The following is a 27027-nucleotide window of genomic DNA, read 5'->3' as shown; positions in this document are numbered from 1 at the left end:
ACATGATTGTCCCATTTACTGGTACAGAAGCTTCTTGAACGACTTCAATCCTTGCATGTAGCCATGCTCAAACTCCCATGCATCCTTGTGACCTTGTGATTCGAACGAGGCACAACGAAGCTTGCACAGAGTCTGTGTCAAGCCGGGCTCCGTGCCTTGCTGCAGGAAGCTCATGTAGTCTGTCCAAGCGGTGCGGAATCCTTGCACGTAGCCTTCGTGCTGGCCCTTCGCGTTCCTGGAGTCCCAGTACTTACAGTGCTCTTTGTAAAGAGGGTCCATGGCCTGGTCACACGCCTGCTGCAGCTCCTGCGGGCTACGGTGTCGGGTAGCTTGAAGAGGATTGAGCGACTGGGGCATGACACCCTTTTCCACGGCCGTATAGAAGCACCAGCCCGGGTCAGGACCACCCTCCTTCTTAAGAGTCCAGTAGAAGTAGCCAGCCGTAAATTGCTCGAATGCAAACCATTGAGACATACCCCATGCTTTCTTGGCCTCCGACTTGTTGGAGCTGTTCTTAAGCGAGCCGGGGTTCAGAGCGCTGCTCCATTCACCGATGATCACATTGCCACCGGTCTGGTTAGAAATGCTCTTCAGGAAATTGGCAGTTTCTCCGTTGTTCAAGTCAAGGGCTTTGGCATGGTCCTCTGCTGAAGTACTGTGGTCCTGCTTGGTGAAGCAACGGTACAGGTGGTGGTCCATAACCAGCGGGTTACCAGCATTACTATGCTCGCCCACATACTTGGCATAATGACGCGTATGCCAGGCATCACCCAGGTAAAGCGGCAGCCTCGCAGCATCCTTGCTGTTACTCGAACGGATAGCCTTGATGGCATCATCATAGAATCCCTCCAGTGAAGAGTGGTTAATAGGCTCGTTAATCAATTCAAGACCGATGACATTCTCATAGGAAGCCACGGCTGCCGCGAGCTCAACAAGAATCTTAATCGTTGTTTTCCTGTTTGACCCTGCGCCGATTCCGTTGAAGAAACTGACATTACCATCACTCTTGCCGCAGTGAGCATCTTTGTTTTGACCACCAGGAGCGCCGTGAAGGTCAATCAGTACACCGATGTTGTGAGAAGCTGCTTTCTTGATCGCCGCTTCAATGCGCGACCATGCACCTTGGTACACTTCAGCGAATGAGGCAAACTCAGTTCCTTTCAATAGGCTAGAGTACTTCGAATCACTCGCCACAAAGTGCACATAGTTGATTGGGAGACGGACAGCGCTAATGCCGTGCGACGCCATCCACTTCCAGTCACCGTCATCGATGAAGTGGTCCCAGTGGTGTTCGAGAATCTTCTTAGCCTCCTCGGGCTTCATCCCACTCACGAGATCAAGGTCACTCTGCTTAGGATCTTTGGCATGCTGAAACACGCTTCCCGTAAGCCATGCCTCCAAAGCGAACCAAGACCCAAGATTCACACCGCGTTGCATACGGAGCTGGTACATCGTGCGACGGTCAAGAGGTTGGTCATACGAGGGAATATCGGTGGGCACCTCAGTCTTCGAGGAACTCTTAGAGGAAAGCTTATCATGAATCTTTTCAAAAAGCTGGCCGTAAGCACCTCTAGCGTACGTTCGGCATAGTGAAGTTGGAGGAACGCGGGACCTATCACCCGAGCCTTTTAAGCGTAGATCTAGGCATTTGGTCTGTGCGTGATTATGTAAGATTCCCCGTCGGCACAAACTCTGTGGGGGTACATCGAATAACTTTGAAGTATGCCACCGCGGTTGCGCATCTCAGCAGGGCCAGACGCTCATCACTTAGAACCTCTGGTCGTGAATAATGACGACAAGCATACAATTGTCGACACAGAGGCTTTCCAAGGTCGTATAGCTGTTCGTGTAAAGGACTTTGCAGGCGACACTAATGACTCTTCCGTCAATTCGACTGCTCCGTATTTTGACCATCCCTATGGGTCATCCATGACGTACAGCATCCAAGTGCAAGGCAGATTTCTTGACGGTGTATGCTGCGATGATCTTGTGTTCGGGAATTCTTTTGATAAACCGATACGTGTATGTACACTCGTTTAATACCAGGACAACCTGCCCTATGGAACGAGCTTAGCACTTCGCTTTCTGCCCGTTATCGATCCGAACTGTGTGTATCTCGCACTGACATTAGTGAAACATGATATTTATGCGGATCAACCATGGGCTTTTTCCCCACTGCTGGCCACAATGTATCGCATCCAAGCTAACCGATTGTTTGACACTGATTGGGATGCCTGCAATTCAGCTCAACAGTGCTTCGACCTGGAGGATTGGCCCTCTTTCCCGAAAGGAAAAACATCGGATGATTATATACACGATGATCTTAGTCCATTGTTCTACAAGTTGGGTGATGACAAGAAGCCTATACTTGACAGTAACATTGAAGAGGACGAACACGTTGTCCAACAACTAAACGAAAAGAACAGCCCACAGGCTCCGCGGCACCGTGCAAACTGGATTGGTCGCGCACAAAACAGAAAGAACCTATCACTGACGAACGACGATGTTCTTACGTTCGATTTCTGTAATGGATTTGTACGTGCTACATACTTACGTTAGATTGACTTCAACACGTATGTATCGGTTCCTCACTTTAGACTACAGCTTGTTTTTCCCTACGCAGGCCTTCGTTTTGATTGTACGTCTACAAGAAATTAGCTTACACGACAGTGAAAAGGTATTGGAATGGTCAGCCTGTTCGATATGTTTGTAAAAATATCGCCACAGGCCAAGTATATTTTGTCGTCGAGTATGTCTGATACAGTGACTCACACAAGATTCACCATTGTTGATCTCGATCAACCCACAAATTCGGATTCATAAAAACAAATCCCCTGTGAATCTAGCCAAGTACGAAGGTTCGCGCGATTCTGCGACGTCGAATCAGTAAGGACACCCGCACGTCGAGCGACACCGAGGAATTCATCTAGGCTAATAGGTTCCATTTGCAGAACTCGTTCATAGAGTTTAGAATCTTGCATTATGGTTTGACACAGGGGTTCGTCAATGAAATTTGCATCAGGACTGAACAGTTCAGACACTTGCGCAGTTTCCCTTTCTTCTGATGTAGTCGATGGCGTTAATAGTGGTTTTGTGGGTCTTGAGTTCAAATCAAGGTTTGCTGTTGATTCCACTAGAGATTCCATTTCATTTTTCATATCAGAAAGTCGGACAGTGTCCACAATTTCGAAACCACTGGACGAGCTGCTTGACGACTCGGATTCGGAAATTTCAACGACGGAGACTGAGCTTTGGGCTTTCGTTTCAGCTGCAGATGGTGGAACCAGATTGTTTTTAGCATAATAGTTGTTAAGCAATGCTACTAATTCTTTCTTTGGACGTGACGTAACCAAGCCCAGTCGCCGACATTCACTTTTCAATTCAATGACCCTCCAGTGCTCGAATGCAGAAGGCACAGCTACAGAATAAAAGGCCGATTGATTTTCCTTTGTATCACGCTTTAATAGTGCTAAAAGCTGGCTTTTTTCTGTACCCTGTGACATAGGCCTTCTCGTGATCAGCCGACAGAAGGCCGTCCGCCTCATCAGCCGCGACACGGCGCGAGAAGCAAAGTTAATTTGTGGAGGAAATTATAAATTGGAAATCATCACAACCAGTGTTCTACCAAGACAAAACGCGACCTTCCCGTGAACTCTGGCGAATCATACGAATGATCCGAGTACTGTGAGCCACATCTTCAAGCTTAATTAAAAGCATAGAATCAATCACTCCAGTAGCAGATTCTCCACGCCCAGCAGCCGCCGCCGATGCAAGTATTGTGTCGGCCAGGTTCATGTATAGAGACAAATATGTGCCGGGTAAAGTCGGGATGTCATGCGTGGCAAGGTAAGGAGGACTGGACGCAGTCACAGGCTCGATTGGAGGGGCACTAGTAGTGAGCCGACCCATCTTAAGAGACGCTGGGTCTTGCTCCGCATAGACTCCAAAGGCATCGCCATGAGATAATGGCGTCCAACCACGCTTTAACTGGGCTTCTTGTGGATCTTTGCCCCGCTTCACATATGATCCGCGCGTACCTTCAATTCGAAATCTGGGCTGCTCAGCTTCCACATGAGTGGAGAGACAAGTAGATCCCACTATGACTTGCAGTCCCGCAAGGCGCGTTCCAGAGGCAAACTCATCACCAGGTAAGGGATGTGTTGTGGGATAGGAGAGAATACCCATCCAGTCATCATCCACAGCAGAATTTCCCTGTCCACGCTGGTTGCGAACAGTTCCAAACACGGTCTGAGGTGGACCGAACAAGGAGACCACTTGATCCACCAGATGTGCACCCAAATCCCATAGCATACCACCGCCCTCTTCATCCGGGTCCACCTCTTCACGCCAGCCTCCTTTGGCTATTGGTCTGAATCGGTCAAAGCGTGATTCAAAATAAGTGGGAATACCGAGCGCCGAGGGCTGTGCTGGTGATACGTCGGTTAAAAGCGCCTTTACTGTCAAAAAATCACCATCAAAGCGTCGATCTAAGTTAGCACAAGGTACAAACTTTGATATACAGTGCAAACAAGGCCTTTTTTCCGGGCTAGCTGATCAAGCTCTAGTACCTGGGCCTCAGTTGTCGCCACAGGTTTTTCCACCAGCACATGTTTTCCAGCTTCAAGACACTGTTTTGCATATAGATAATGTGATGCATTATTTGTCGTAATGACAACAAGTCCTAGTCCTTCCGGCAGTGCACGCAAAGCTGCACCTAAGTCGGGTACCACCTGGACATGTGGCAGGTGATTTTGAGCCTTTTGATCCTCTGAAAGATCATAGCGAGGACGCTGCACTATCACTTTCAGTACGAAATGGTTAGGAAGCGAACTTATAAATGGAATATGAAAGGTTCGCGCAGAATTGCCAAATCCTATAATTGCGACAGCAATAGGTGCCATCGCAAACGGTAACAGTGGAGTACAATCACTGCTCAGAAATTCATCCTCTACTTGCGCCTCTAAAAGTTGTATGTACGGACTACCGACCCGCGGCAGCTTATAGAAACAGTCGCATGGGTGCTTAGATGCCCGCGCGGGCCCTCACAAGGAGGGCACGAGGGATGGCAACCCCCTGGTGTCGCACACTCTGGACGCCCTTTGAATACACCCTGGCCACATAGTTCAAGTACAATAGAGACCTGAATGCTCGCGCAAACAGATTCTACATTAGGCCAGCGTGCAACACGAAATGGACGACTTTGCCGCACGAAGAGAAAACGTAGTGGCTGCGCTCGGGTGTAGATACCAAGGCACGTGATGCACCATCATTAAGCCGTTATACCATTAGGTCCGTGCTGACCCTAAATGCGGTCCCTGAAATTGGGCCAAGGGCCCAGCTTTAAATTCTTTCTTCAAAAAGGAAAGGTCCTGTCTTTGTACAGGTCTTTGATTCGATCAACTCGGGGAATTGCTAATATGGAAGCACGCTGGGAGACGATCGCATGGTTTCGAGGAGAGATTGAGCATGTGCGAACGGAGACCGACCCAGTATGTCATTTAACACACTAACGAAGAATCGCATCGAGTCGCACTTGACCCATGGGCGTATTACTCTAAAGCAAATGGAAAGTTCGTTTTCTTTGAGCAGTGCTGGTCAGCCTTTATCCCCTTTACGTGGTTTACGGTCGGCGAGGGCCTAGTTTCTCTTTATTCTTCCTATGAAATTTAATATACAAATCGAAGTTCACCAAGCATGTATCGTAGAAGATGCAAAAGTGCCTCAAGAGACAATGCTACCTGTGAAAGTATGCAATGCTCAGCTAGCACAAAAAGCGTACCGGTGTATGTGCGTGAATTCTTGCGAAGTGCAGAGTTTGCGTGGACTGAGAAGCCTGTGGCGATGCGCTGGCGAACTTCAGGTCCATCATATAATCGTTTCTGACGAGAAACAAGCATTTTGTCGTCCCCAAGCACTTCATGGTAGCTTAAAGCAATAGCTGCATTGAGTTCATCCACTGCACGACGTGTCGATGGGGCAAATTGCGGCATGCGAGAACGAGTATTCATAGATTGACCAATCATCCATAAATCGAGCATGATTGTAGATACGAGCTCTTGGCGTTGGGGCAGCACATGGGAGATTGTCTCGTTGTACACCTGCATCTGATGTGTCTCTCTTGATGCCCGTAGCACGACAAATAGCACAAATATCATTTGCAAACGTTGATAGATACGGTCCATTATGGCAACCGGCTTGGGCACAAGACTAATCTCGCTAGTCATGACAGACTTCAGCGCATCACATTGTGTTAATTGTCGACGGATATCGGTTTCGAGCCGCTGAAAGCTCATGGTCGTCTCAGTCGATGGATGAATATTCCCATAAAACATTTGCCGAGACATATTCACGTACAGACCCTGCAGTAGAGTAGTAGTATGAGCTAATTTCCGAATCAGTCTTGAGCGTGCATGATATGGCCAAAATACAACATTGACAACCAACGCAGCTAGAATTCCTAGAATTATCATGTAGCCACGAACCAGAGCCACATGCGAAGCACTAGTCCAATCGCTTTGTACATAGGGAGTAATTGCCACAATAGGTGTGGTTAGACCCATAACCGAGCCAATGGGCGGGTACTTAAAGCGTAGACGCAGTAGGGATGCGGGTATCTCGAAACAGACAACCAAAACGCTTAGCGCATATACATTTTTGCGGGAAATTTCGAAAGCGATCAGACCACACACAGCACCAAGAATTGTACCAATTAATCGGCATATTGAGATTCGCACGGAGTCACCTGTGGAAGCTTCCAAACACCAGATATAAGAAATGATCAGCCATTGTCCGTTTTCACTGACCCACCAATCATTTGGCGACGGTTGTAGAAAAGCGATTGTACAAAACAATGTAACACCGGAAGCCAACTTTAAAGCAAAATGAATGTGATGTGATTTTTTTAGCTTTTGTAGCCAAATGGAAAGCCATACACGTGTCTTGAGCACTGAAGGAGACCGAGAGATAAAGGCAACAAAGCCCCAGATGCGACGCTCTAGCCAGGTACCAGTATCTTTGCGGTGAGTTTGACTTGAAGCTTTGGTCATATTCGTTATATAGTACTTGTAATGCGAATGTGGGTTATTGTCTTCAAAAATGTTGGCCGAGACATCAGGTGGCTCTGACATGCCATCATCGGAGTCACCACTCCCGTCGTCATCACCATAACGCAGGTGCTGCAGGAGCAATGAAGGAATAAATGTGTCTGTAAGCAAAGACGCATGGAATAAACCAATTCCACTGGAAGAGTTGATCCAATGCCAGAAGTTAATGCGAGGGAAGTGCAACGAATACTTGCGCCGCTCAAGGAAAAGAATCAACGTATCCTTTGAATGTTGCCACACGTCTTTGGTTTGTTGAGCTAATTGTAACATAGACAAAGAAAATTGAGCAAGTACGTACATCTCTGGTGTGAATAGGCAGGGCTCTCGGAAGCCCTCTGCCGGCTCAGCATGTTCATCAGGTGTGATAACTGCAGAGGGCAACGGTGTAGCCAAGTGACCACTCTCCCCGCCGCAAAAGGGGGACAAGAATTCACGGAACCCACGGTTGTGCAAAAGACGTTGAAGACCGGCGTGGGACTCTTCCATAGCGTTATCTAGTTTGTTCAGCATGTTCTTCACGAATAGCCAAGTATTCTCCCGCTTTTCAGCAATAATAGTATCGCTAATTAGCATACGGGCAAATTGCTTTCCAGCTTCACGATTTGGAGCAGGAGTGCTTCCGACAATCAAATTTACCATGACTAGTAGCATATTAATAGAATCTCGCAAAGACTCCTCGAGAGAAACCAAAGACATCTTGGCTTCATAAATGTCCGTATGCTCGTATGACCAGTCTTCTGGTGTACCTGTTGCTTCTGGCGAGCGAGACGGAAATGTACCTGAGCCAGGCACCCCGTCAACGTCAGCTTCAGTCGCGTCAAACAGCTGGCGTTCGAATTCGACATTGGGAAGTGACATTCCAAAACCGCTCTTCATCCATGTAAGGACATGGCTCAAATAAGTAGTGAATTGTGCCGTTTCGCTGACATGTACACGGCACCAAGAGATTTCATGCTGTGCAGCAGCCACAGCACCACGAATAGCACGTACCTGCTTTTCTAAAAGCTGCTGGAAATCAAGGAATTTGGTCGATTGCTGAAGAAAATCTAAGGTCGTTGTCTCCAAAGCCTGGTGTCTTGAGACAGTCAACCAGTTTTGTAGTCCTTGTTGAAAGTCGTCCATCACTGTATCAACGGATTGGCATACCGTCTTGAGAGCTGCCGACAAAGTACGAAAGTAAATGCCATGTGCTGTGCGGGGAAAGAGGAGATTTGAACATGCACTTACCACCGCCGATATTAGAAGTGGGAAAAATATATCAGTGAAGTTGCGCGAAGTAATAGCAGGAGCAGAGCCAGTAACGGCCCATGTCTGTGTGAACATTCCTACCCTCATTGCCGGTCGAAGACGAGGGATACAACTCCATATTATACTGGAAAAGAAAAAAGAAACAAAAATATAGGCAGCACCGAGACCGCGCGTTTTCGCACTAGTAAAGATGGGATTGCCGTCGTCAATCCATACTTGGCAACAAGTAATGAGGAATGTGATAGCAGACCATGCCGATGCATACAAGAGTCCCAGAAACACAAGCTCTAAATGAGCTCCAACAGTGTTATTTCCAGGATAAAATGCCAAGTGCATCAAGACAAAGATCAGAATAGCACGTCGCCCCACCCACTGCCGCACACTCTCCACAAACAGAAATGGTAACAAGCTTATATTTGCCGTGATAGGAGCAGCAAGATCATATAAAATATTCCTGAAACCAGGACTTGATACCCATTGATGGAACCGCCGCAGCGCAGGCTGCTTCATATTTCACGACTCATAGACGTGCTGGGCGAGTCGTATCAAACAAAAATGTGTTTGTTACACATGCGACCTCCACACATTTTTTTCTGGTCCACGATCTTCCTTGCCAAGCCTGACTTTAGACGGACTGTATCTGGTGGATGGGCTTGCATGGGCCATGTCGGCTAAGTCATTTACCAGTAGAAGTATGTGAATATACCGCTCATTCCTAGCTTTTATGGCATATATTATTATTGTCAAGGAGTCCATCATTCGCACTTGTGTGTCGTGCCCTGTATAATGCATGTGCGTTTGCCCCAACCTATATCAAAGTTCAATACTTACTTGATTGTTGGATGGATTCATATACACTTCGATTTATGCAAGGAAGAAGCAGGGATGCTCTAGTCCCCGCTTTGCAACGGCAATTCCTCCCAACAACCTTCCCACCCTCAGGCGCTGCGGTTTCACAGCGGAAAGCAGCCACTAGTGACATTCTGTCATTTTCAGCTCGATTTGGCATCTGTACACCACATATATTGGCTGCTGTTGAGCGAAAAATCATACGTTCGGAAAAGTACGGGAACATATGTCAATTGCATGGTATCTTCGTTTATCCTGCTGATGGAGTGCCAGCTGTGGTGCCCATCCATATCGCCTGTCATGAAGTTCCAAAGCGTCTGTTGCGGTGTGCACACCCATACGAGAAAGAACATTTGGAGGTCTATTCCCCTACTACACAACCAATTGCGGCTTCCCTGATACGGCATCTTCAAGAACTGGTGCCTGTATCGCTACAGCATATACCCATGCGTCTTCCACCCTTGTTGCACGTCGAGATGCTACTTCGCATGATCCTGATTCACCGGGCATCAGCTGACTCGTCACAAGGATACCTACTGGCCATGTCCGTTCATTTACAGTCGCTGCCATTGACCTGCTTTCTTCTGGCAGCAGGTGCTGATCCCACGTTGAAGCGCAGTATCGCTCTGCACATTGCAGCAAAACGAGGAGACCTCTCTTCCTTGCGTCTAATGGTAGAGCGGGATGATATTATCGAATATCAATGGCGCTCTCGTCTGCGCGCTATCGTGGAAGACTTACGCGCACTAGAAAATACCCGCTTTTATGGCAATTTCGAGAGAGGACCTCAGAAGACGTTACCCGCCCTGGGTGCTACGCCGGTCAAACGCCGACGCTTGACCGATCGATGCCCCTTGGAGCCTTCGCTTTTTAAGTCAGCCATCGGGGTAAAAGCCTGGGATATCGTGGCTTACCTGATGCATACCAAAGGCCTTATACCCGATGTCGATACCCTTCGCATGATAGATACCTATGGTATGTCGTAGATGAACAGAGCACACTTATTCTTCGTTCAAACGGGCACGTAGATCGCGCTTTAGGATCTTACCTGCAGCACTGCGTGGGAGGTCGTCGACCCACGTCACGCCACGAAGCTTTTTAAACCCAGCGACACGTTCGTTTACATGCTGCAGCACCTTTTCAGTGAGTTTGTCGTTTGCATCATTTCCTTCCTTAGCGACAATAAAAGCCCAAGGAAGCTCATTCTTTGCCGCATCTTCTTTGACTACCTTTGCAACCACAGCACAGTCCAGGACAAACGGCAGTGAGTAGACTAGCTGCTCAATCTCGGACGCAGCCACTTGGTAGCCATTGTATTTGATAATATCCTTAAGGCGATCACGAATGGTTATGTAACCTTTTTCGTCAATCGAAACAACATCTCCAGTTCGCAAAAAAGGTTTCTGATCTTTCAATACATCGACAAAGGCCTCTTGGTTTGCCTTTTCATTGTGAAGATAGCCCATCATCATCTGGGGACCACGAACCCACAGCTCGCCAATCTGATTTGGACCCACCTCTTTTCTGGTGTTGAGATCAACCACGATAGCCTCGGTATTGCTGACAAGACGTCCCACATTCAAAGTTTGCAGTGAAAGATCATCCTGTGTCTGCAAAGCAATGATCGGAGACACTATGCGTCAATAGCAGGGGTACATACTTTCAGTCATACCGTACCCATCAGTCACACCAATGTCGTGCATTTGTTTCACCATATCGCAGAGCTCCTTGGACAATGAAGCAGCGCCTGATGCAAAAGACTTTATCGTCGAAATATCGTATTTGTCGGCCAGCGAAGATTTCACAAGAGCAATCACTGATGTTAGCTGGAGAACGTACTTATAGGAGGAACCACAAAGGAAAACGTCACCTTGTATTCTTGAACAGCACGGAAAAACTCTTCGGGTTTGAATTTTGATTCAACGATATTTGGGGTAAGCGTATGTAAACAGATCATAGCGGTGATTAGGCCATAGCAATGGAATTGGGGCAGCAACGAATAATGAACTTCATTCATCCCATTTTGAAGGGGGGCATTTGGTTGATCGTACCAGTTGGCTGCATCATACACAGGCTTGTTGACTCGACCGCCTAAAGTGACAGTCATCTGGATCGTGTTGGTGATTAGGTTGTAATGTGAAAGTCGCACGGCTTTCGGAAGCCCCGACGTACCTGAACTGAGACAATAGACAGCTTCATCTTTCGTAGGTTCAATATGAATATGTTCGATAGATCGATCTCCCGACTCACGAAGCAGTGCGCCCCGCTTAACGAGACGCTCAATGTAGCTGCGCTCATGATGCTCGTCCATAACCCATATGTCTAGGAGTGATTCGGAGTGCTTTGAACATGTTTTCGCCACATCGCAGGCATTCTTATATGATTCTTTTGAAGCCAATATGGCACGAGGCCTCGATATCTCAAGTATATGCATCAGTTCTTCCGGTTTGTACATCGGATTGATAAGAACCGGGATGCCTCCCGCCAGCATCACACCAAGCGCACACAAAAGATAGTCATGTTGGTTTCCTGTATAAAATGCAAAAATTTCACCTTTCTTCCATGGATTTCCCATTACTTCCTTCGACAAAAGAGCAGTGGCAAGGCTGTAGGCACCATGGCGAACGTCCGCTAAGGAAAGTGGCTTCGCATCCGTGCGTGCCGAATTGGGAGACGGATAAAACAATGGTTTCATTTCTAGCTCATCGGGAGCATGATGAAACACAAATTCAGGTACTGTCAAATCCTGTGGAATATCTAGGTCCCGATAGGGCGATGTAAATATCATGATGGGACCAAAATGAGATGACACCGTTATTTGTCCGGAAACCTTATCCCTCCACATGGCGATGTGGCGGCGCGAGATTCTTGGCGCCTTGACGCGGCACAGTAGGGATCGTAGTGCCTGTACGTGGGTGATGCTTACGCAGCATTTTATGCGTTAGCTACAATTCAGAAAGGGTCGCATGTTGCACCTAGAGTTCGATATGTTGTGCACCGAGGCTTTCTAGGCGATTCAGACTGTCTATTGACAACAACGGATGTGCGTTCTGAGAAGGGCAAGCAGATGGGCATGGAACAGCGCGTGCCAGTAGAACTGGCCTGGTATATTGCAGCAGAGCGCATTCAGTTTCGCATACGTGGTCAAGCTTTCCTTATCGTTCAAGTCGATGAAAACACAAGGGATGTCACTTCCCCCACCACGGAAGGTTACTGGCCTGCTACACAAGATTGGAAAGCAGAACGTATGCGTATGTGGCAGAGCCTGAGCCCAGAAATGCAGCAGTCCTTTGTTGGACCCTCACCTGGAACGCCCCTGTCGTCGGCTTTCCCAGACTCTGACTCCCAAGCCGATACGAAGCGGCAAAATAGCGATATTTCGCCCAACTTTGCCCTTCTTGTCATTGAGCCTAGCGAGGTGGATCAGTTAGATCTTTCTACCTTCCGACGCACTATCTATACACGAGAAAAATCTGGCGACTGGTCGCACGTTGAAGTGGTGCCTTGACACGGTCCATGAGATAAGTAAATCATTAATTAATACATAAGGTCGAATGCCATGTCTAGGCACCGCAGTGGCATGATTAGTGAAGCATTCAATTGCTAAAGCAATCATGCGTCCTCCAAGTTCCGATCCAGAAAGTCGCGCAATTTAGCCGTCATAGCAATGCGAACAGACTCTGGGAATGTTTCTGTATAAGAAAAGGCGACATACCATGAGCATATGCACCTAGCTTGTCAACAAATGCCGTAAGGTGCATAGAGTCTTGGGCAGCGACCTCGCCTGGTGTAAATGTGGTTAACATACGTTCCGCATGTTGCCGGAGTAGTGCATCCCAGCCATTCTCCTCAAGCATCAAGCGCACTTGCGATAGAAGAGATGACCACTCTCCGGTGGAAATAAGTCGCTGATGAAGCAGGTTGAGGAGTTCCTCACAACTCTCGCCGCCATCTTGCTGGGACATGATGGAGGAAGAAGCGCGAAATGGGCCCCATCTGGCTTAGTGGAGGCAGTCGACCTGTGCGACTACGGGGTATAGCTAATTACGATCGTCCTGGCGGCGGGGGCACAAAGGTGCCATTCATCCATGCAAGGGCCGCTTGGGTGAAATCACCGGGCGTGCCCCCTGACGAGTAGGCTAACCGCAAGTAATGGACCCCTGTTTGAAGACTCTGCATAATTTGTGACGAAGGGATCACGTCTGAGGGCTCCTGCTTGTACGAGTCTAGAAGGGAGGAAAGGTTGTAGGACGTATGCGGTCCCATATATCGCATCACATCATCAACGAGCAAGGCGAAACTATCCCATGATCCAGAGATGGATGCTGGTATAGGGTCCCATTGGATCAAAGGTGATGTAGATGCATTCATTGCGAAGGACGGCAAGGCTGAGTTGCCTGTAGCGTCCCCCTGTATCGTTTTCTCGTCCTGCAGAAGGCCATCAAAGCCCCACCGACCAATACCGTTGATAAACATACCGAATAGAAATGCTGAGCATAGCTGAGAAATCCACGTTGGGAATGCACAGCCAGGCAGAAGCGCCAGCGAAATCACGTAGTGGTGCAAACGTAGACCCTCGCCAGGCACAGCTGCGCAGAGCCCTAAAATCACCGCTGCTACCACATACAATGTGAGGAACTTGGGAAGCACACCTGCATTCCTCACAATGCGGACCTGGTTAATGGCCAAAACCACAACCACTAGCACAATCACAATGAGCGACGACAGAGCACCAGGCTGCTGCTGAATGTCTCTGGCTTCCAACCGCTGCAACGGCACATCCGCAAAGACAACATCGAGGAGCACACCAATCCACCAAAGCCCCAACATACTGAAGCCAAACTCCAGTGGTACAGTCTGGAAGTGTGGCCACACGTGTCGCAGACATGCGTACCAAATCACAAAGCACACGAACAGGTATGCACCAAAGTCACCCACAGCCTCACCCACAGGTGGTGGATTATCACGAAGCTCTGACACCAAATTGACATGCCAGAATCCAACAATAGACAAAAGCCAGCTGGTGTGTAAGTGAGGGGCATACGAACAAAAGAAATATTGGCATGGGTCGTAAGACGAGCGTTACGAACGCTGTAAGAACAGCATCGAGCACATACATCTTCCATCGTTCGTCTGTACAATTTTTCTGGTCCAGCACGGGTTCAAACACAAACGACTGAGGAAATTCTGCCTGGAACGGAACACTCTCTAATCCATGTTGCACAATGGGGGTAAAAGGACCAAACGTGCCGACCAGGCGAAGTAGTCCGCATCCACCTCGCTGGCCGATCACGCCTGCATGCTGTGCTGCAGCACAAAGGAAAGAATCTCCGCGATACGGTGTGCCATCTTTCCCTCCGACAATCAGTGGCATGTAGTTATATGCCTTGTCACCCACTTGACGGGGATTCAATAGTGTGGTCTTTTCGCATCCTCGCGGGCACTGGAATGTGTAGCGAGCATCGCTAAAAGGTGCACATGCAGCGCCATTTAGGCCACATTCCGCGTTCCGACTCCAAAAGGTTGTGGTGCATGACGACGGCACAGGCGTTTCCCATCCGTGAGATGTTTTCACTTGTGCGCTGAACCAAGCATTGTCTACAAGCACAGCAAATGCGAAGAGCCAAGATATGCATGTAGCAACAAGCAGGGTCCAATGTAGCGCATTATGGCACACATCTCGGCTGATTTGGTGCCACCAGGCCTGACCCGGTAACACAAAACCCTTGCTTCGAGCCACCCGGGTTTGCCCCTCGATAATCGGCATAATTCGAGGCAGGCCCGTGTCACTTAGCGTGTCTTGCCCCACCTCCTCCAAGTCAATACACTCCTCTCTCGGACTTCCTGGCAGAGCAATTGGTGGCGGCTCAGCCCAGGCCACACGGGCAGTTAGATTCAACCAGTAAGTTTCCAAAGGCGTGAAGGGCCACCACCGCGGGAACGGTAGTAGTCCCGCTTGCGGGACCAGGGGTCCTTGTATCCAGTCCCAAGCACGCCGCCAAGTCATCCTACTACCTGAATGCTGGCTTTGGGTCCTCTCAGAAAGGCATGCAGTCACGGAGCTTGACGAATCTGATCGCTGTCTCATCACCGGCGTATTGGGCAAAATGCGTCTCTGCGAATTCGACACAAAGGATCGGGGCTGCATGAGCCAAAGAAGGGCATCGGAGGAGAGAAGCGATGGCGGTGGCCCTGCTTTTTCAGTCAGCTCTTGTACACCGTAGGCATGGGCAAGGAGGGTAGTAGTACGTGATTGCAAGCCCCACTGGAGTGCGTGCCAAGTATGAGCTGACTGCCCTAGCGATTTCGACCGCTGGCAGGCTCGAATTTGTGTAAGGGCAGACAAGCAGGCGTCCACATAAGACATTTCCTCATCGGGAGATGATACATCGCTCGAGACGCGCCGTACTGGCTCAGGGAAGAGTCGTTCCCATTGGGGTAAGTGGAGCCAGGGCGGACAGACAGTTGATCGTGGTCCTATGAGCCACTGGGCTCGAGCCCGTTCCGAGGACGAGGCGACACTTTCCACAATTGCGGCGAACTTTTCCAAGACTTGGGCTGAGGCCACAAGCTGAGTTGGCTCGTGAAGATACTCAGCTAGCCATGGGAGAAGTGGGTGCTGTTGTTCGTGCGCTGCCTGTGAAGCAAGCGCACGGTTGGCATGGCCGTGCAAGTCGGTGGCCATACCATGAGTTATATCACTGCACAGGGCGACAAGCGCGCTCACATCAAGATTTAATGTCGCGGTGGGATGCCATACCTTAAGTGGTGTAGGGCGTGGTATCTGCGCAGAGACTTGGATTGGATCTGGATGGGCTCCCATGCGTACATGTATACCAGATTCCTGGACTCGTGCAACGATAGCTGCGAGTCGCCAATGTACGCGTACAGTATCCGGCGCCTCCCAGTAGTCGTTGGAACCCACCGGTGGTGCAGGCGGCACGTCTGGCGCCAGTGCGAGACGCGGCAAGACCAAGTGAATCTCAATCGAATCGTCGGACGCACGCTTTAGGTCCTGAGCAATAGAGACAAGCGCATTATCAGCGATAAAATCATCGTAGCTGGATACTTCTCCAGGCTCTCTGGACGCGTCAAACGCTCGGCACTCATGGAGTAGTGCATCAAGGCGGATGGGCACGATCCGAGTCCAACACGTTCCTTGGCCTGAGACCAGCTGCACCTTCACGCGGGGCCCCTGGATATGGGCTGACACGGTAGTATTTAGCGCAACGATGGGGGATGTATACGCTAGTGCATGAAGCAATTCCTGCCAGAACGCACAGAGATAAGGCGTATTACCTGGCTGCGCATGGGCCTGCTCCAGAAACTGGATCTCTGCCTGGACAGCATGTCGGAACGCAGAAAGACCTGCAAGAGGTGCTGCTGTCCAGCTGACAGGTTTTTCTGAGAGGAGCGGGACTTGCGTACGGGCCAGTGCCGCCCATGTGGGGACCCACTGGCCTTTTTCCCAAGCCAGTTGGGGGCCATACGTCCAGCCTGGAGAGGCAGCATTCCACGCGACGTACGCCGCAGCCACCTCATCCACAGATGCTAGGATCTCCTTGAGGAGCTCGACACCCTCCCTCGCCGTGGATCGACCAGTCATGACGGTGGTGCTGTGCATCGTGCGACGCTCAATTCACTACCTCCACGCGCCTACATGTAAGACTCAAGCTTATCGCGCGCCGCCGCCTTGAGAGCCGCATTGCGTGTTCTGCGTGAGAGACATATACGTACTGTTTGAAAAGGTCCTTGGCACCGCGTTCCAATGTGGACATACTTTCATCGAGGCTGTCGTCAGCGTTGGATACTCACTTGGCTAGGAGCTCGTCCCGCTTGTGAAGGAGCTGCATGTTCAGCTGCGCCTGAGACCGAGCACTGCTGCTAGTGAGGCTGGTCAACTGCCGCTGGTACGCATCGAACCAAGAACGCTGGCGGCCACCTTCGCCCGTGGCGGCGGCCTTTCCACTGCTTTCCGCACCAGGCGCATCTGGCATTGGCGTTACCTTTGGCGGGGTGACCAGTGTTTCTTGCTCGAGAGTCATGCGCGCAGGGAGCGAAGGGGCTTTAGGCCGGCGCGAGCCGGCTAGTACGGAATCAATTTGAGCACCATATGAGAGAGACTGGCCAGCGGAGGAGCCAAGCCAGCCGGTCACACTCGCAATATAGCCACCGGCACCCTCACTAGGATGGAGTGGCAGCGTTCGCGGCGTGAAAAGAAAAAGGGATGGGCGTTCGCCATGTGGCATCGTCGCAAATGTCGTCCAAACACGGATCTGGTGCCCATCTGTCAGCTCAACCAAGTCGCCGAGCGTGTCGATCGAGGCATGGGGCATACTGCTCACCACTTCCTGGCTGGGGGGCACATGCCGCTGTACGCGATGAACCGTGTCCATCCGTGGGAGCGACACCACAAAAATGCTGTTGCTCGATAGTGCAAGGAGCACCTTGATGCCCTGACGATCCACCACTTCTGCGCTGACCACAGCATCGGGGAACTCAGTATGCGAGATGCGAGCGCCGGTTACCTGGTCGAGAAGCACAGCACCACGATCGAACACGACCAGGAGCAGGTAAAAGTCCTGTAGATTGTCACTGACTTGAATGGCCTCTTGCTCCACGGATGCGCGCTGCATGCTAGTTTCCGTCGCCATTGCAGGAGCGCCTGTAGGTCCCAGCACTTGGGCATACACGCACGGGTGGCCTGCGTGTCCACTTGGTAGCATGACCGAGTCGGCACGGAAGCCCATCCAACTCTCTAAACTCGTGCGCTCGAACGACCACACTGTCACAAAACCATTTGCGCGGCCCACAATGAGTCGAAGGGCAAGCATCGGATCGTTGGCGGTGCGACATACGGTGAAAGTCAGCCACATAATTTCGCTGTGAGCCTCCGCCTTGATCAGACGCTCATCCTGCGCGCCGAGCTGCCGCGAGAAATAGTCCGCATGGCCTGTGCCGGACCGCACGACAATGTCCTGCGTATGGCAATCGGCGACCACGAGAATCCCTCCATAAGCCGTCGCAAAGAGTCCCACGTCGCTCAGAGCACTCACAGTGGCTCGACCAGGTAAGAGACACATGACAGTATTGGCTGTTGTGAGTAAACAAACTTACGTTGGAATCCGAGAGAGGACATGTCACTGATCGCATCCATCGGCGTAAATTCTGGCACAGAGCAGTCAGGCGTCCCTTGATCGATATGTACATTTTCCATCGCCTGCGAAAGCGATGTATTGGCCGCACCTGTTGCAAATGAGCCCCCTCCGAGTGCCATGTGCACGACATGTCCTGTAGAGAGCTCAATGGCGCACTCCAATGCTTCCCACGCGACATACACATTAGCAATTTGCAGTTGCATGGGGAAGCGCTGGATCGGCTCCAAAGCTGGCGCGCCGATCATAGTGGGATGCATAATGCACTGACGCACCCGAACCGTAAGGTGCGGCAGCGGCGCAGGAAATGGCATCGTCAAAATTGGACCACGTCGTGGGTCCTCATCGCCAAGGAGAAGCAGGTGCGGGCTGATATCATGGAAACGTACGGTGCCATCCAAGTGCCAGGTCACTAGAAAGCGGGGTCGTCCCTGCCGTGCAATTGCCAAAGCATGCTGCAGAGCGCCTCCCTTGACGTTGGGGCGCGCCAGACCACCCATGGGCTCGTCCTGTTTGATCGAACCAACAGCGTCATGCTCGGCATGCTGTGTCAACCGCCGGTACTGTTGCAGAGGTACGGTGGCGACACGACATCCAAGTACGGTGCCACGACCAGCAAGCATAAGAGGCAACGGCAGATGCAGACGCTGGTAGGTGCCTATGCCTCTCTGCGGCGGAAAACTGTACGCCTCGAGCCCGCGGTGCGTGCTTTGGGCCGCAATAGCCGGCAACGAGGGGTCGGGGCCCACCAAGATCACTACCCCGTATGGATCAAATGTGCCGTGGTAGTGAGGGTTTATCTTGGGAAGCAAACAAAAATCTTCGACAGTGCTCGACAATTTGTAGACTGTCACCTGCTCGGGAAGGAGGGCATCATGTAGCTCTTGGCGCTGTCGTGCAGCCGGCTCACCTCCTGCACCACTGAATACGCTAGATGTCGGTAGTGGCGGCAGCTGGTAGACTGTCAGGCATGCGGAAGATTGAGCAGCTGCAGTACCCCCCATCACTGTCAGCACGGTACCGCTCGCGGCAGTTTGGACACGACTAGCCGCATCCGCCTTTGGATCGGAAGTTGCGGTCGACCCTCGCCAAGCACTGGCGGCCTGCGCACCGTACTCGTACCAGCCCTGGGCAGGGAAACCTGACCATGCGAGCTTAAAAATCGGCTCACGCGGCCCCAGTGAGTGCTTAGGTATCTCATCTGGTGGCACCGGGCGCTCAATGTCCACGTTATCGAGAGTGCGGACCATAACAGGCTTGTCCTCATCCTTGATGCGCCAGAAAGAAATAGCCCCATTTTCATGGCCCATAGCAAACATCTCACCTTCTGGATGCCAGGCCACTGACGTGGCGGAGCACAGGCGTTCGCTCCAGATCACCTCTAAAGGGTCGTCGGCGCAGGGACCAGGCGCACCGGGAAGCAGGCGCAGCTGGTAAGTACGCAGAGCTGAAGAGTCGCGAAGAGAAAAGAGGATGGCCCCGCCCTCGTAGCAAAGAAGCAATATGTTTAGATCGCGTGGATGTGTTTGTATGTCAATAATTAATGGAATGTGCAGACGGCTTGGTGCATTAGGGACGTTCGAGCGGCGTAAAATTTCTTCCTCATTCCACCATAGGTTGGGAATTCGATAGGGTGCACTGCAAAAGCGCTCAAGATCATAGACTTCCACGGTCCCATCGGCGAGACCCAGAAACAGATGGCTGTGTCCTGACGTGACCTCTGCACACAAGACCGTGTTGCGCGCCGAATGGATGCCAACACGCAAAGGCACGTCAGGAGTGCTCCCAGAACGTGGTAAGCTATGCACTGCTGAGGCATGCGGGTCTTTGCGCGAGAGGTCGTAGATGCTGAGATTGTCTTTCTCGTCGACACAAATCAGCAAGTACGTATCACTTTTAAAAAGCAAATGCTTTACACGAACCGGCGGTCGAAGTGTAATAATGAAGCGCACACTCGGAGATCCGAATACGTGCACCGTTCCACATGTAGTACCCACAGCCAGATAGCCCATGCCCGGCTCATAGGCAAGGGCCGACATTTCTCCAGGGAGTGTCAGCTGGTCCAGCAGTCCCTCGGAATACTTGCGCGAGTCGCGCAGGTCACCTGTCCAGTCATAAAGACGAGACTCGAGCGGTGGAAGTGGCGGACGCGTGTGTGCCGCCTTGGAGCGGCCCATCTTGTGCTTGAGCCACGACATGCTATGGATGGGCCAGGTGTGCTTCGACGCCCGCGCACCGCGCGGTCTTTGGGTAATGTGGAGGGTCGTGTGGAGGCTATGGGGCTACGTCTCCGACTGGACAAACTGGCTCTTCTTGTCTTTGCTGCCAAACATGTGGCTGCCAAGCGACCGAATATGATCCTTCAAACCATCCTTAGCCCACACAGCCGTGCGAACAGGTGTATAGCCCATAGCTCCGCGGTGGCGCATATGCAATTGTTGTGTTTGCAGCTTGTTGATGGCCTTGCGCTCATCGCTCGTAATGACACCGTCGTCGTTCGCATGCGAGTTGATCTCTGCACGGGTGGGCAAGCCGACAAGGCGCTCGTACACCTCAAACTCATGACGATCACGCGAACCTGTCGCAATAGGGCGATGTGCTTCGCTTAGTCCTGGTGTCACCTGCACGCGCACGGAAAGCGACCCGATTTCCTCAAAGTCATGCGTCTTTGTCGTCTGCTTGTTAATGTAATTGCGCTCTAGCGCGTGTAATTTTGAACAAGCTAGCACAGGCAGCTCGATATCAGTAATTTGCTCGTCCTCGAGTTCACGCAGAGGAAGTATGGCCACTGCGAAAGCCTTGAAGGGGCCAGGTAAGTGTGATGCTCCAAAGCGGCCAAACGAAAAGACCACGTTAGTTGAGTAGCGGTCATAGATAGGCACACTGAGAAGTTTTTCATTCTCGTCGAGCTCTGTCTGTTTGCGTAACGAACCGAGTTTCGTGGAGAACAGATTCGCCATAACTGTCAGCTTGATGTCGTTCAGCTTCTTGGTATTCTCAGGCGTAGTTCCTTTCACTTCAATGCTGCTAAGCAGATCAAGCGTTACTGTATTGAAACCTGTCAGCTCGCGGGGAAGATCAGCCTTGACCTGGCGGAACACAATACTGGTAGCAACCTTACCATAACCCACACCATCCTGGAGACTAAACGACTGTTCGATTTGCGATGATTCGGCCAGCAGCTTTTTAAGTGGCAACGATACAATTCCCATGATAGGATCATGTTCACGGAGACGTGAATCACGCACAATAATGCGAAGCTCGGCCTTAGTCCAGTCACGGACGAAAATCTCCGTACCAGCTTGGAAGTATGGCATGTTTGTGTACTGCTTCACCCGCGTCTTGTAGAACATATTGTCGTTCAAAATAAACTCACAGTAGCCGCAGGGCAACGAAGAGGAACTCATTTCCACGTCTTGACCATGAGCACCTTCCCGTTCATTATCAGAGACGCCCTTTTCCACGTCGCGCCGCTCCAAACCAGCCACATACTTGACGACCACACTCAGTATACCACAACGCCATTTCTCATCAGGAGGTGTGTCGAGAGTAAGCGCTTCCTGCTCTTTATCTTTCTCAGAAGGTTTGCGTTCCGTTTCCTGTTCGGCAGCAGATAGCTTAGATTTATCCTTCTGACGGCGCAAGCCTTTGTTCAAACGCGCTTTTTCGAAAAAGGCAGCGCTCCAGCAAAGCTGACCCTGCATTGAGTCGGCATCCTCGAATCCCATCAGGTCTGACTTAAAGGTTCGGAACTCATTGGGGTGCTGCAAAAAGTCGCGTAAAGGCTTGTTCACACGTCCCACAATATCATCTGCCGTACGTTTGTCCGAGTCCCAGAGTTGTAGCGACAAACCCTCATCTGAACGAATGTCCTCCTTGCTGACAAGCAAGAACGCCGTCTCTTCCCACACAGGATTGAGATCTTCAAATACAATCCGTGTAGCATACATTGGCCGGCCAAACTTGGCAAAACTCAAAACACAATATGGATCGGACTTCCCATTCAAATCCTGTGAGCTGAGATTCTCACCATAATGGATGTTCACAACAAGGACACCCAATGTATCAGTGTCTTTCTTGATACCATCGCCACTGAGGATTTGATTCATATTCATAGTCATGCTTCGGGGAGCCACATACATGTTGGCAGCGGCCGCAATCGAGGATTGCACAAACTGAGAAATGATAGGTAGGTCCAACACGTTAGGCAGCACACGCGTCATGGGAATGGCGCTAATACTCACACTGGGTACACCCATCAAGGTAAATGTTAAATTGCGAAGAAATGGCGGCTCACTCATGATCTGTGCACGGAGACGCACCGTACCTACAATGCGTTCCACTTGCACCCAAACAGGGAGAGGAATTTCGATCCAGTCAAATGCACCGATGAAAAACTCAATCAATAAATGGACGTTTTTAGTGCGGTCCTTGGACGACTGGCCAGGTAGGGCTGCGTAGCAGAAACCCACTTCCATGTTCAAAAAGTCACCTGCCAGGTCTTCCATGGCAGACTCTCTCGTCTCTGAATCGACTCGCTCATCCAAGTTCATGTCCTGCATCTTAGATTTTTTCTTTTCGGTTTCCTCAGCCTCGGGATTGTCGTCATTCTTCTCGATCCAAGTGGAACGTGGGTATTCTTCGTCTGTCATAAGGTCAGCCAAAGCGCGCATGGCAATAAAACGAAGTGGATTGGAGCCCATGCCAAAGTCGGAAATCTTCACGGAGCTGATGATACTAGGTAAAGATGATTGCATAATGTCTTCAACCTGGTCCAGAGCTGCTGTAAACATTTCTGGATTCAGCTGTTTCCACAAGGCGGCAACAGCAGCATTCAGCCATTCCACACTCTCAGGGTAAGGGGGAGAAAAACGCTCTCCACGCTGACGATGCATACTTGAACGAATCCTCTCAAATTCGAGTAGCAGCTTATTCTTGATAAGTCCTAGTCCCAAGAATCCAGCCAGTGCAGCAAGAGCGAGTAGGAAGGTGCGAGTAAAGAAGGCGAACCAGCCGTGTCCGACGGTGGCAACACCCCAAACAAGCACCACGACAGATACATATCCAATAAAGATCTTTGTGAAAAGATCGTCCAGATTCTTTAGTGTATCAGGTTTCAAAGGGTCAGGGAAGCGCTGTAGCAGAACTGAGGTGGGCCTCGCTGGGTCAGGGCTAACGTTTTGGCTTTCGTAGTTTCCTTCTTCACGGGGCTTCCATGTCGAGTATCCACCTTGATAGCGTGAGTCCAGATGGGAAGGATCAATGTCCAAATCTTTCGCATCTTGAATGACCACATCTCCTCCGGTAACCGGATCGTCAACAACGCGCGTCCCCTTAGCCACGAAATCATTTTTAGGTCCTTCTTTGTAAGTCTTTGCTGCTTCCTTAATGCGATTCTTTTCTTCTTCACCACCACCCTTGTCCGAAACTAACTGACGGTTGCCTTCATGATTGGTCTTATGCGGAGCCGCTTGGGAGCTAGACCTTCCCTGCTTCACAGCATCCGCAGTATTGGCTTCTGAATCTTGTTTCTTCGCAGCATCATCGACAGCCTCGGTCTCATCATTTTTATTCAATGACTGCAAGTAAGAGGGACGCGAACTCTGGCTGTCATCGGGAGCAGCATAAGAGGGCATCCAGTCCCGCCATGTCGTTTCACGCTGGCTACCAGGATTCTTTTGGGATTGTTCTTCTCTAAACTGTTGAACCGTTGGGATTCGGTTCCTTTCAGACCATCCCTCGCCGAAGTGATGCTCCATAAGGTAGATCGACGTTGGTAAATCTATTACGATCCCGCCTTGCGACCCTGCCGCCCCGCGGCCTCATTTCTCCGCACTTTCCGTAGTTTAGCCACGTAGTCTGACATAATCATGGCTCGTGCGCCTGGGGCAGCCACATGGTTCGTGAAACGTCCGTGCTCCTGGCCTCGATTTCAAATAATGCTAGTCTCGAGCACCTACAGGGTTTACCTGTCAACCACTTCTACGGGGGTTTCTTCTGTCGGTAATGATTCGAAAAAGATCCATGATCGAGGTATATAGCTTTTGAGGAAGTTTCGAGCTTGGGGCTGGGTGAGGTAGTAAAGGGGGCAACCTGATGCGATGAACGAAAACGCAGCGAGTGCTTCCCAAGGTGCAGAGAAGATCGGCATGATTAAGAAGAAGGCGCACACTGTCATAAACAAGATGGGTATACAAGTCCATACGCGTTAGGGACGATGAAGATGCGGCTCTCGCCAGCGCAGAACCAGTAGTCCAAGAGCTGTCGTCCCATACCAAAACCATGTACAGACACTGCTGAAAGTAACAAGACTGGCGAATCCAGACCCAAAGATAATAAAAATTAAAGTAAGCACCGAGGAGAGTAGCAACGCATTCAGCGGTGTACCAAAGCGCGTGTTTAAACGGCCGAAAACTTGAGGAAGAAACCCCTCGCGTGCCGCGGCTGCTGTAAGGCGAGAATAGGTATATAGATGGGCATTAAGAGCACCAATACAAGAAAATGCGACGAACGAGGTAAAAACGATGGCACCCACAGCACCATTAGTCATTAGACCAAAGTCTAATGCAAAAGAGTTAGTTCGAATAACAATGGCAGGAGGAAGAAGCACAAAATATGAGAGCACCGTGGTAAAAAATAAGATGATCACTGTCATGATACTTAGAGGAAGTGCCATTGAAACTGATCGTGAAGGGTTTTTCATCTCGCCAGTAACAAAAGTAGCCTGGTCCCATCCATCATAAGCCCAGAGTCCGCTATACAAAGCCAATGCATAGCTTCCAAGATCCCAAGTTGGTCCGCGCATTAGGTGACCCAAGGATAAAAACGCATCCCTTGATTCTTCCGGCATATACCCCCTGCAACCTTGTACAATGGCAAAGAAAAAAATACCCAATAGAAGCGAGACTTTAATCACAGTTAGTGCCGTTTGAATACGAGGGCCAATCCATGGATGAAACGAATGAATTGCCAAAACCAAGAAAAGGGCCAGAGAAGCCATGAGCTTCACAAGCCAACGGGGCAAGTCGCTGGGCGATAACTTCTGAAATTCATTTTCACCGTCACTCGCCAAATGAAGCGAAATACGAGTGATATACTCACCAAAAATAGTCGCTATAATAGCTGCAGAGCTTGACTTCATCGCAGAAATAGCCGTATAGGAAAAACAAGTATGACATAAGTGGCGAAAAAGAATACTAGTTTTAGAAACGATGACTTACATGTAAGTAAGTCTGCGCACCACCATTAAGTGGAATGGCTGTAGCAAGCTCTACATATGAGCTTGCACCGGTCAATGCGAGAAATCCACTGAGCAACCAAACAAGTAGGCTTGCGCCTATCAAGCCAGTATAAGCCGTGATGACGCCTGGTGAAGAAAAAATGCCGCTTCCCTATAATTAGCATTGTGTACGCACCACCTGAAGTCCAATTTTTATAGATATAGCTTTGTAAATAACATGATACTCACCATCAAAAAGTGACAGATTGGTGGGCACACCTTTATCATCATGCAAGAAATTGTGTCGACTTAGTGATTCATCAGAGTCGTGTGACGGAATTAGATTAAATATAGATGTAGCATAGTCAAAATCCACAATTTCATTTTTTTGTCGTTACTCGTTCAGAGTTAGGAGGGTCATCTGGTAGACTGACGTCATTCAAGCTTACAGGGTCTTGATGCATGAGGCCTACGAACGTACATGAAGCCAACACCTCCACCTCGAGTATTTTCGGAACGTTTTTGGTGGCGAACAAATATTCTCCTGGCGGAAGAGCTTTCGACAGATTGCATTAATTTCAACTCAAATTGACCTGTGTTTGAATCTAAATAACACTAGAAGAAACATGGAGTCTGAAAAATCAAAACAAGCTGTCCGTTCGAAAGCATTCGTCGTATCTCAAGATGGTCGGAAGATCTGTGTGACTGAGTCACAAACTTTAGGCTATACGCTCCGTAATGCATGTGAACCATGTCGCATTAGGAAGTTAAGGTGCTCAGGGCTAATAAATGGAGATCTCTCATGCTACCGCTGTGGATCAGATAATGTGGAATGTTATTTCAGTATGTATGGTACTGCTGACATTCAGCAACTCGGAGACCCATCGGACGACCAAGAAAGCGACCTATATCAGAGGCACCCTTGAATACCGACGTACTAGCTATGCAATTTTTTAGGCATAGTGGCGGAATTGACAGAGACTCGATCCAATCACCATCTCCCACAACTATGGAATCGCCGGAATCTTACCAGAATTTATCTACGCCAGTTAGTAGGACACGAAATGCTTCTGGCTCTGTATCACCTACGCTTACAGGCACTTCTGAATTTGTTTCGAAGCCATTGGATAAGATTGAGATGGAACCAGCCGTATTAAGAGGTCAAATGATACAGGGTGACTCTTCAATGAACCGTCAATTACCCCCTTTGCCTACAGAGCATATGGACGTAAGTCCTACAGTGGCACAGTTTAGCTGCTCGGAGGATACTGAATGTCATGCTTCCTTATCAGATCTTTCGCTAGCAGCTTTTGTGGAGTCATTGTATACACTTGAAATTGCGCCGTCAGATGGACTCACCTCGAACATGTTAGTAACTCAGCTTTCAGAGGGTCTATCCAATGATAGCTCTACCTCAAATACTCTATTAGAAATGGAGAAGCCGTCAACCCTC

The 27027-nt window shown here is 50.0% G+C and overlaps 5 protein-coding genes and 2 pseudogenes across 7 annotated transcripts; 1 reads left to right on the top strand and 6 right to left on the bottom strand.

Moving 5' to 3' along the window:
- Positions 1 to 15: 15 nt before the first annotated feature.
- Positions 16 to 1588, bottom strand: EXG1.7 (Exo-B-1,3-glucanase (GH 5 family)-like protein; the record flags this gene model as incomplete). Its single annotated transcript, XM_018883940.1, has 2 exons — positions 16 to 1554; positions 1580 to 1588. The coding sequence occupies 2 exons, from the start codon at positions 1586 to 1588 to the stop codon at positions 16 to 18; spliced, it is 1548 nt and encodes a 515-aa protein (XP_018740650.1).
- Positions 1589 to 3621: 2033 nt separating this feature from the next.
- On the bottom strand, positions 3622 to 4901 carry MSY001_2104 (uncharacterized protein; the record flags this gene model as incomplete). Its single annotated transcript, XM_018883939.1, is given in 2 exon segments — positions 3622 to 4509; positions 4521 to 4901. 2 exon segments carry the CDS (start codon positions 4899 to 4901, stop codon positions 3622 to 3624), a joined length of 1269 nt encoding a protein of 422 aa, XP_018740649.1.
- A 4745-nt stretch (positions 4902 to 9646) lies between these two features.
- On the top strand, positions 9647 to 10186 carry MSY001_2103 (uncharacterized protein; the record flags this gene model as incomplete). The annotated part of the gene is made up of 1 exon (XM_018883938.1): positions 9647 to 10186. The coding sequence occupies one exon, from the start codon at positions 9647 to 9649 to the stop codon at positions 10184 to 10186; it is 540 nt and encodes a 179-aa protein (XP_018740648.1).
- A 15-nt stretch (positions 10187 to 10201) lies between these two features.
- On the bottom strand, positions 10202 to 11691 carry MSY001_2102 (uncharacterized protein; the record flags this gene model as incomplete). Its single annotated transcript, XM_018883937.1, has 3 exons — positions 10202 to 10750; positions 10889 to 11016; positions 11040 to 11691. The coding sequence occupies 3 exons, from the start codon at positions 11689 to 11691 to the stop codon at positions 10202 to 10204; spliced, it is 1329 nt and encodes a 442-aa protein (XP_018740647.1).
- Positions 11692 to 13244: 1553 nt separating this feature from the next.
- Positions 13245 to 16782, bottom strand: MSY001_2101 (annotated as a pseudogene). Its single transcript is given in 2 exon segments — positions 13245 to 14171; positions 14179 to 16782. Coding segments are annotated over 2 exon segments (3531 nt in total).
- Positions 16783 to 17011: 229 nt separating this feature from the next.
- On the bottom strand, positions 17012 to 20553 carry MSY001_2100 (uncharacterized protein; the record flags this gene model as incomplete). Its single annotated transcript, XM_018883936.1, has 2 exons — positions 17012 to 18294; positions 18318 to 20553. 2 exons carry the CDS (start codon positions 20551 to 20553, stop codon positions 17012 to 17014), a joined length of 3519 nt encoding a protein of 1172 aa, XP_018740646.1.
- Positions 20554 to 20637: 84 nt separating this feature from the next.
- Positions 20638 to 24114, bottom strand: MSY001_2099 (annotated as a pseudogene). Its single transcript is given in 2 exon segments — positions 20638 to 23783; positions 23793 to 24114. Coding segments are annotated over 2 exon segments (3468 nt in total).
- Positions 24115 to 27027: the final 2913 nt, after the last annotated feature.

Source organism: Malassezia sympodialis, genomic scaffold (genome assembly GCF_000349305.1).
Source record: "Malassezia sympodialis ATCC 42132 genomic scaffold, msy_sf_9, whole genome shotgun sequence".
NCBI lineage: Eukaryota > Fungi > Basidiomycota > Malasseziomycetes > Malasseziales > Malasseziaceae > Malassezia > Malassezia sympodialis.
This window is presented reverse-complemented; position numbering and strand designations above follow the sequence as displayed.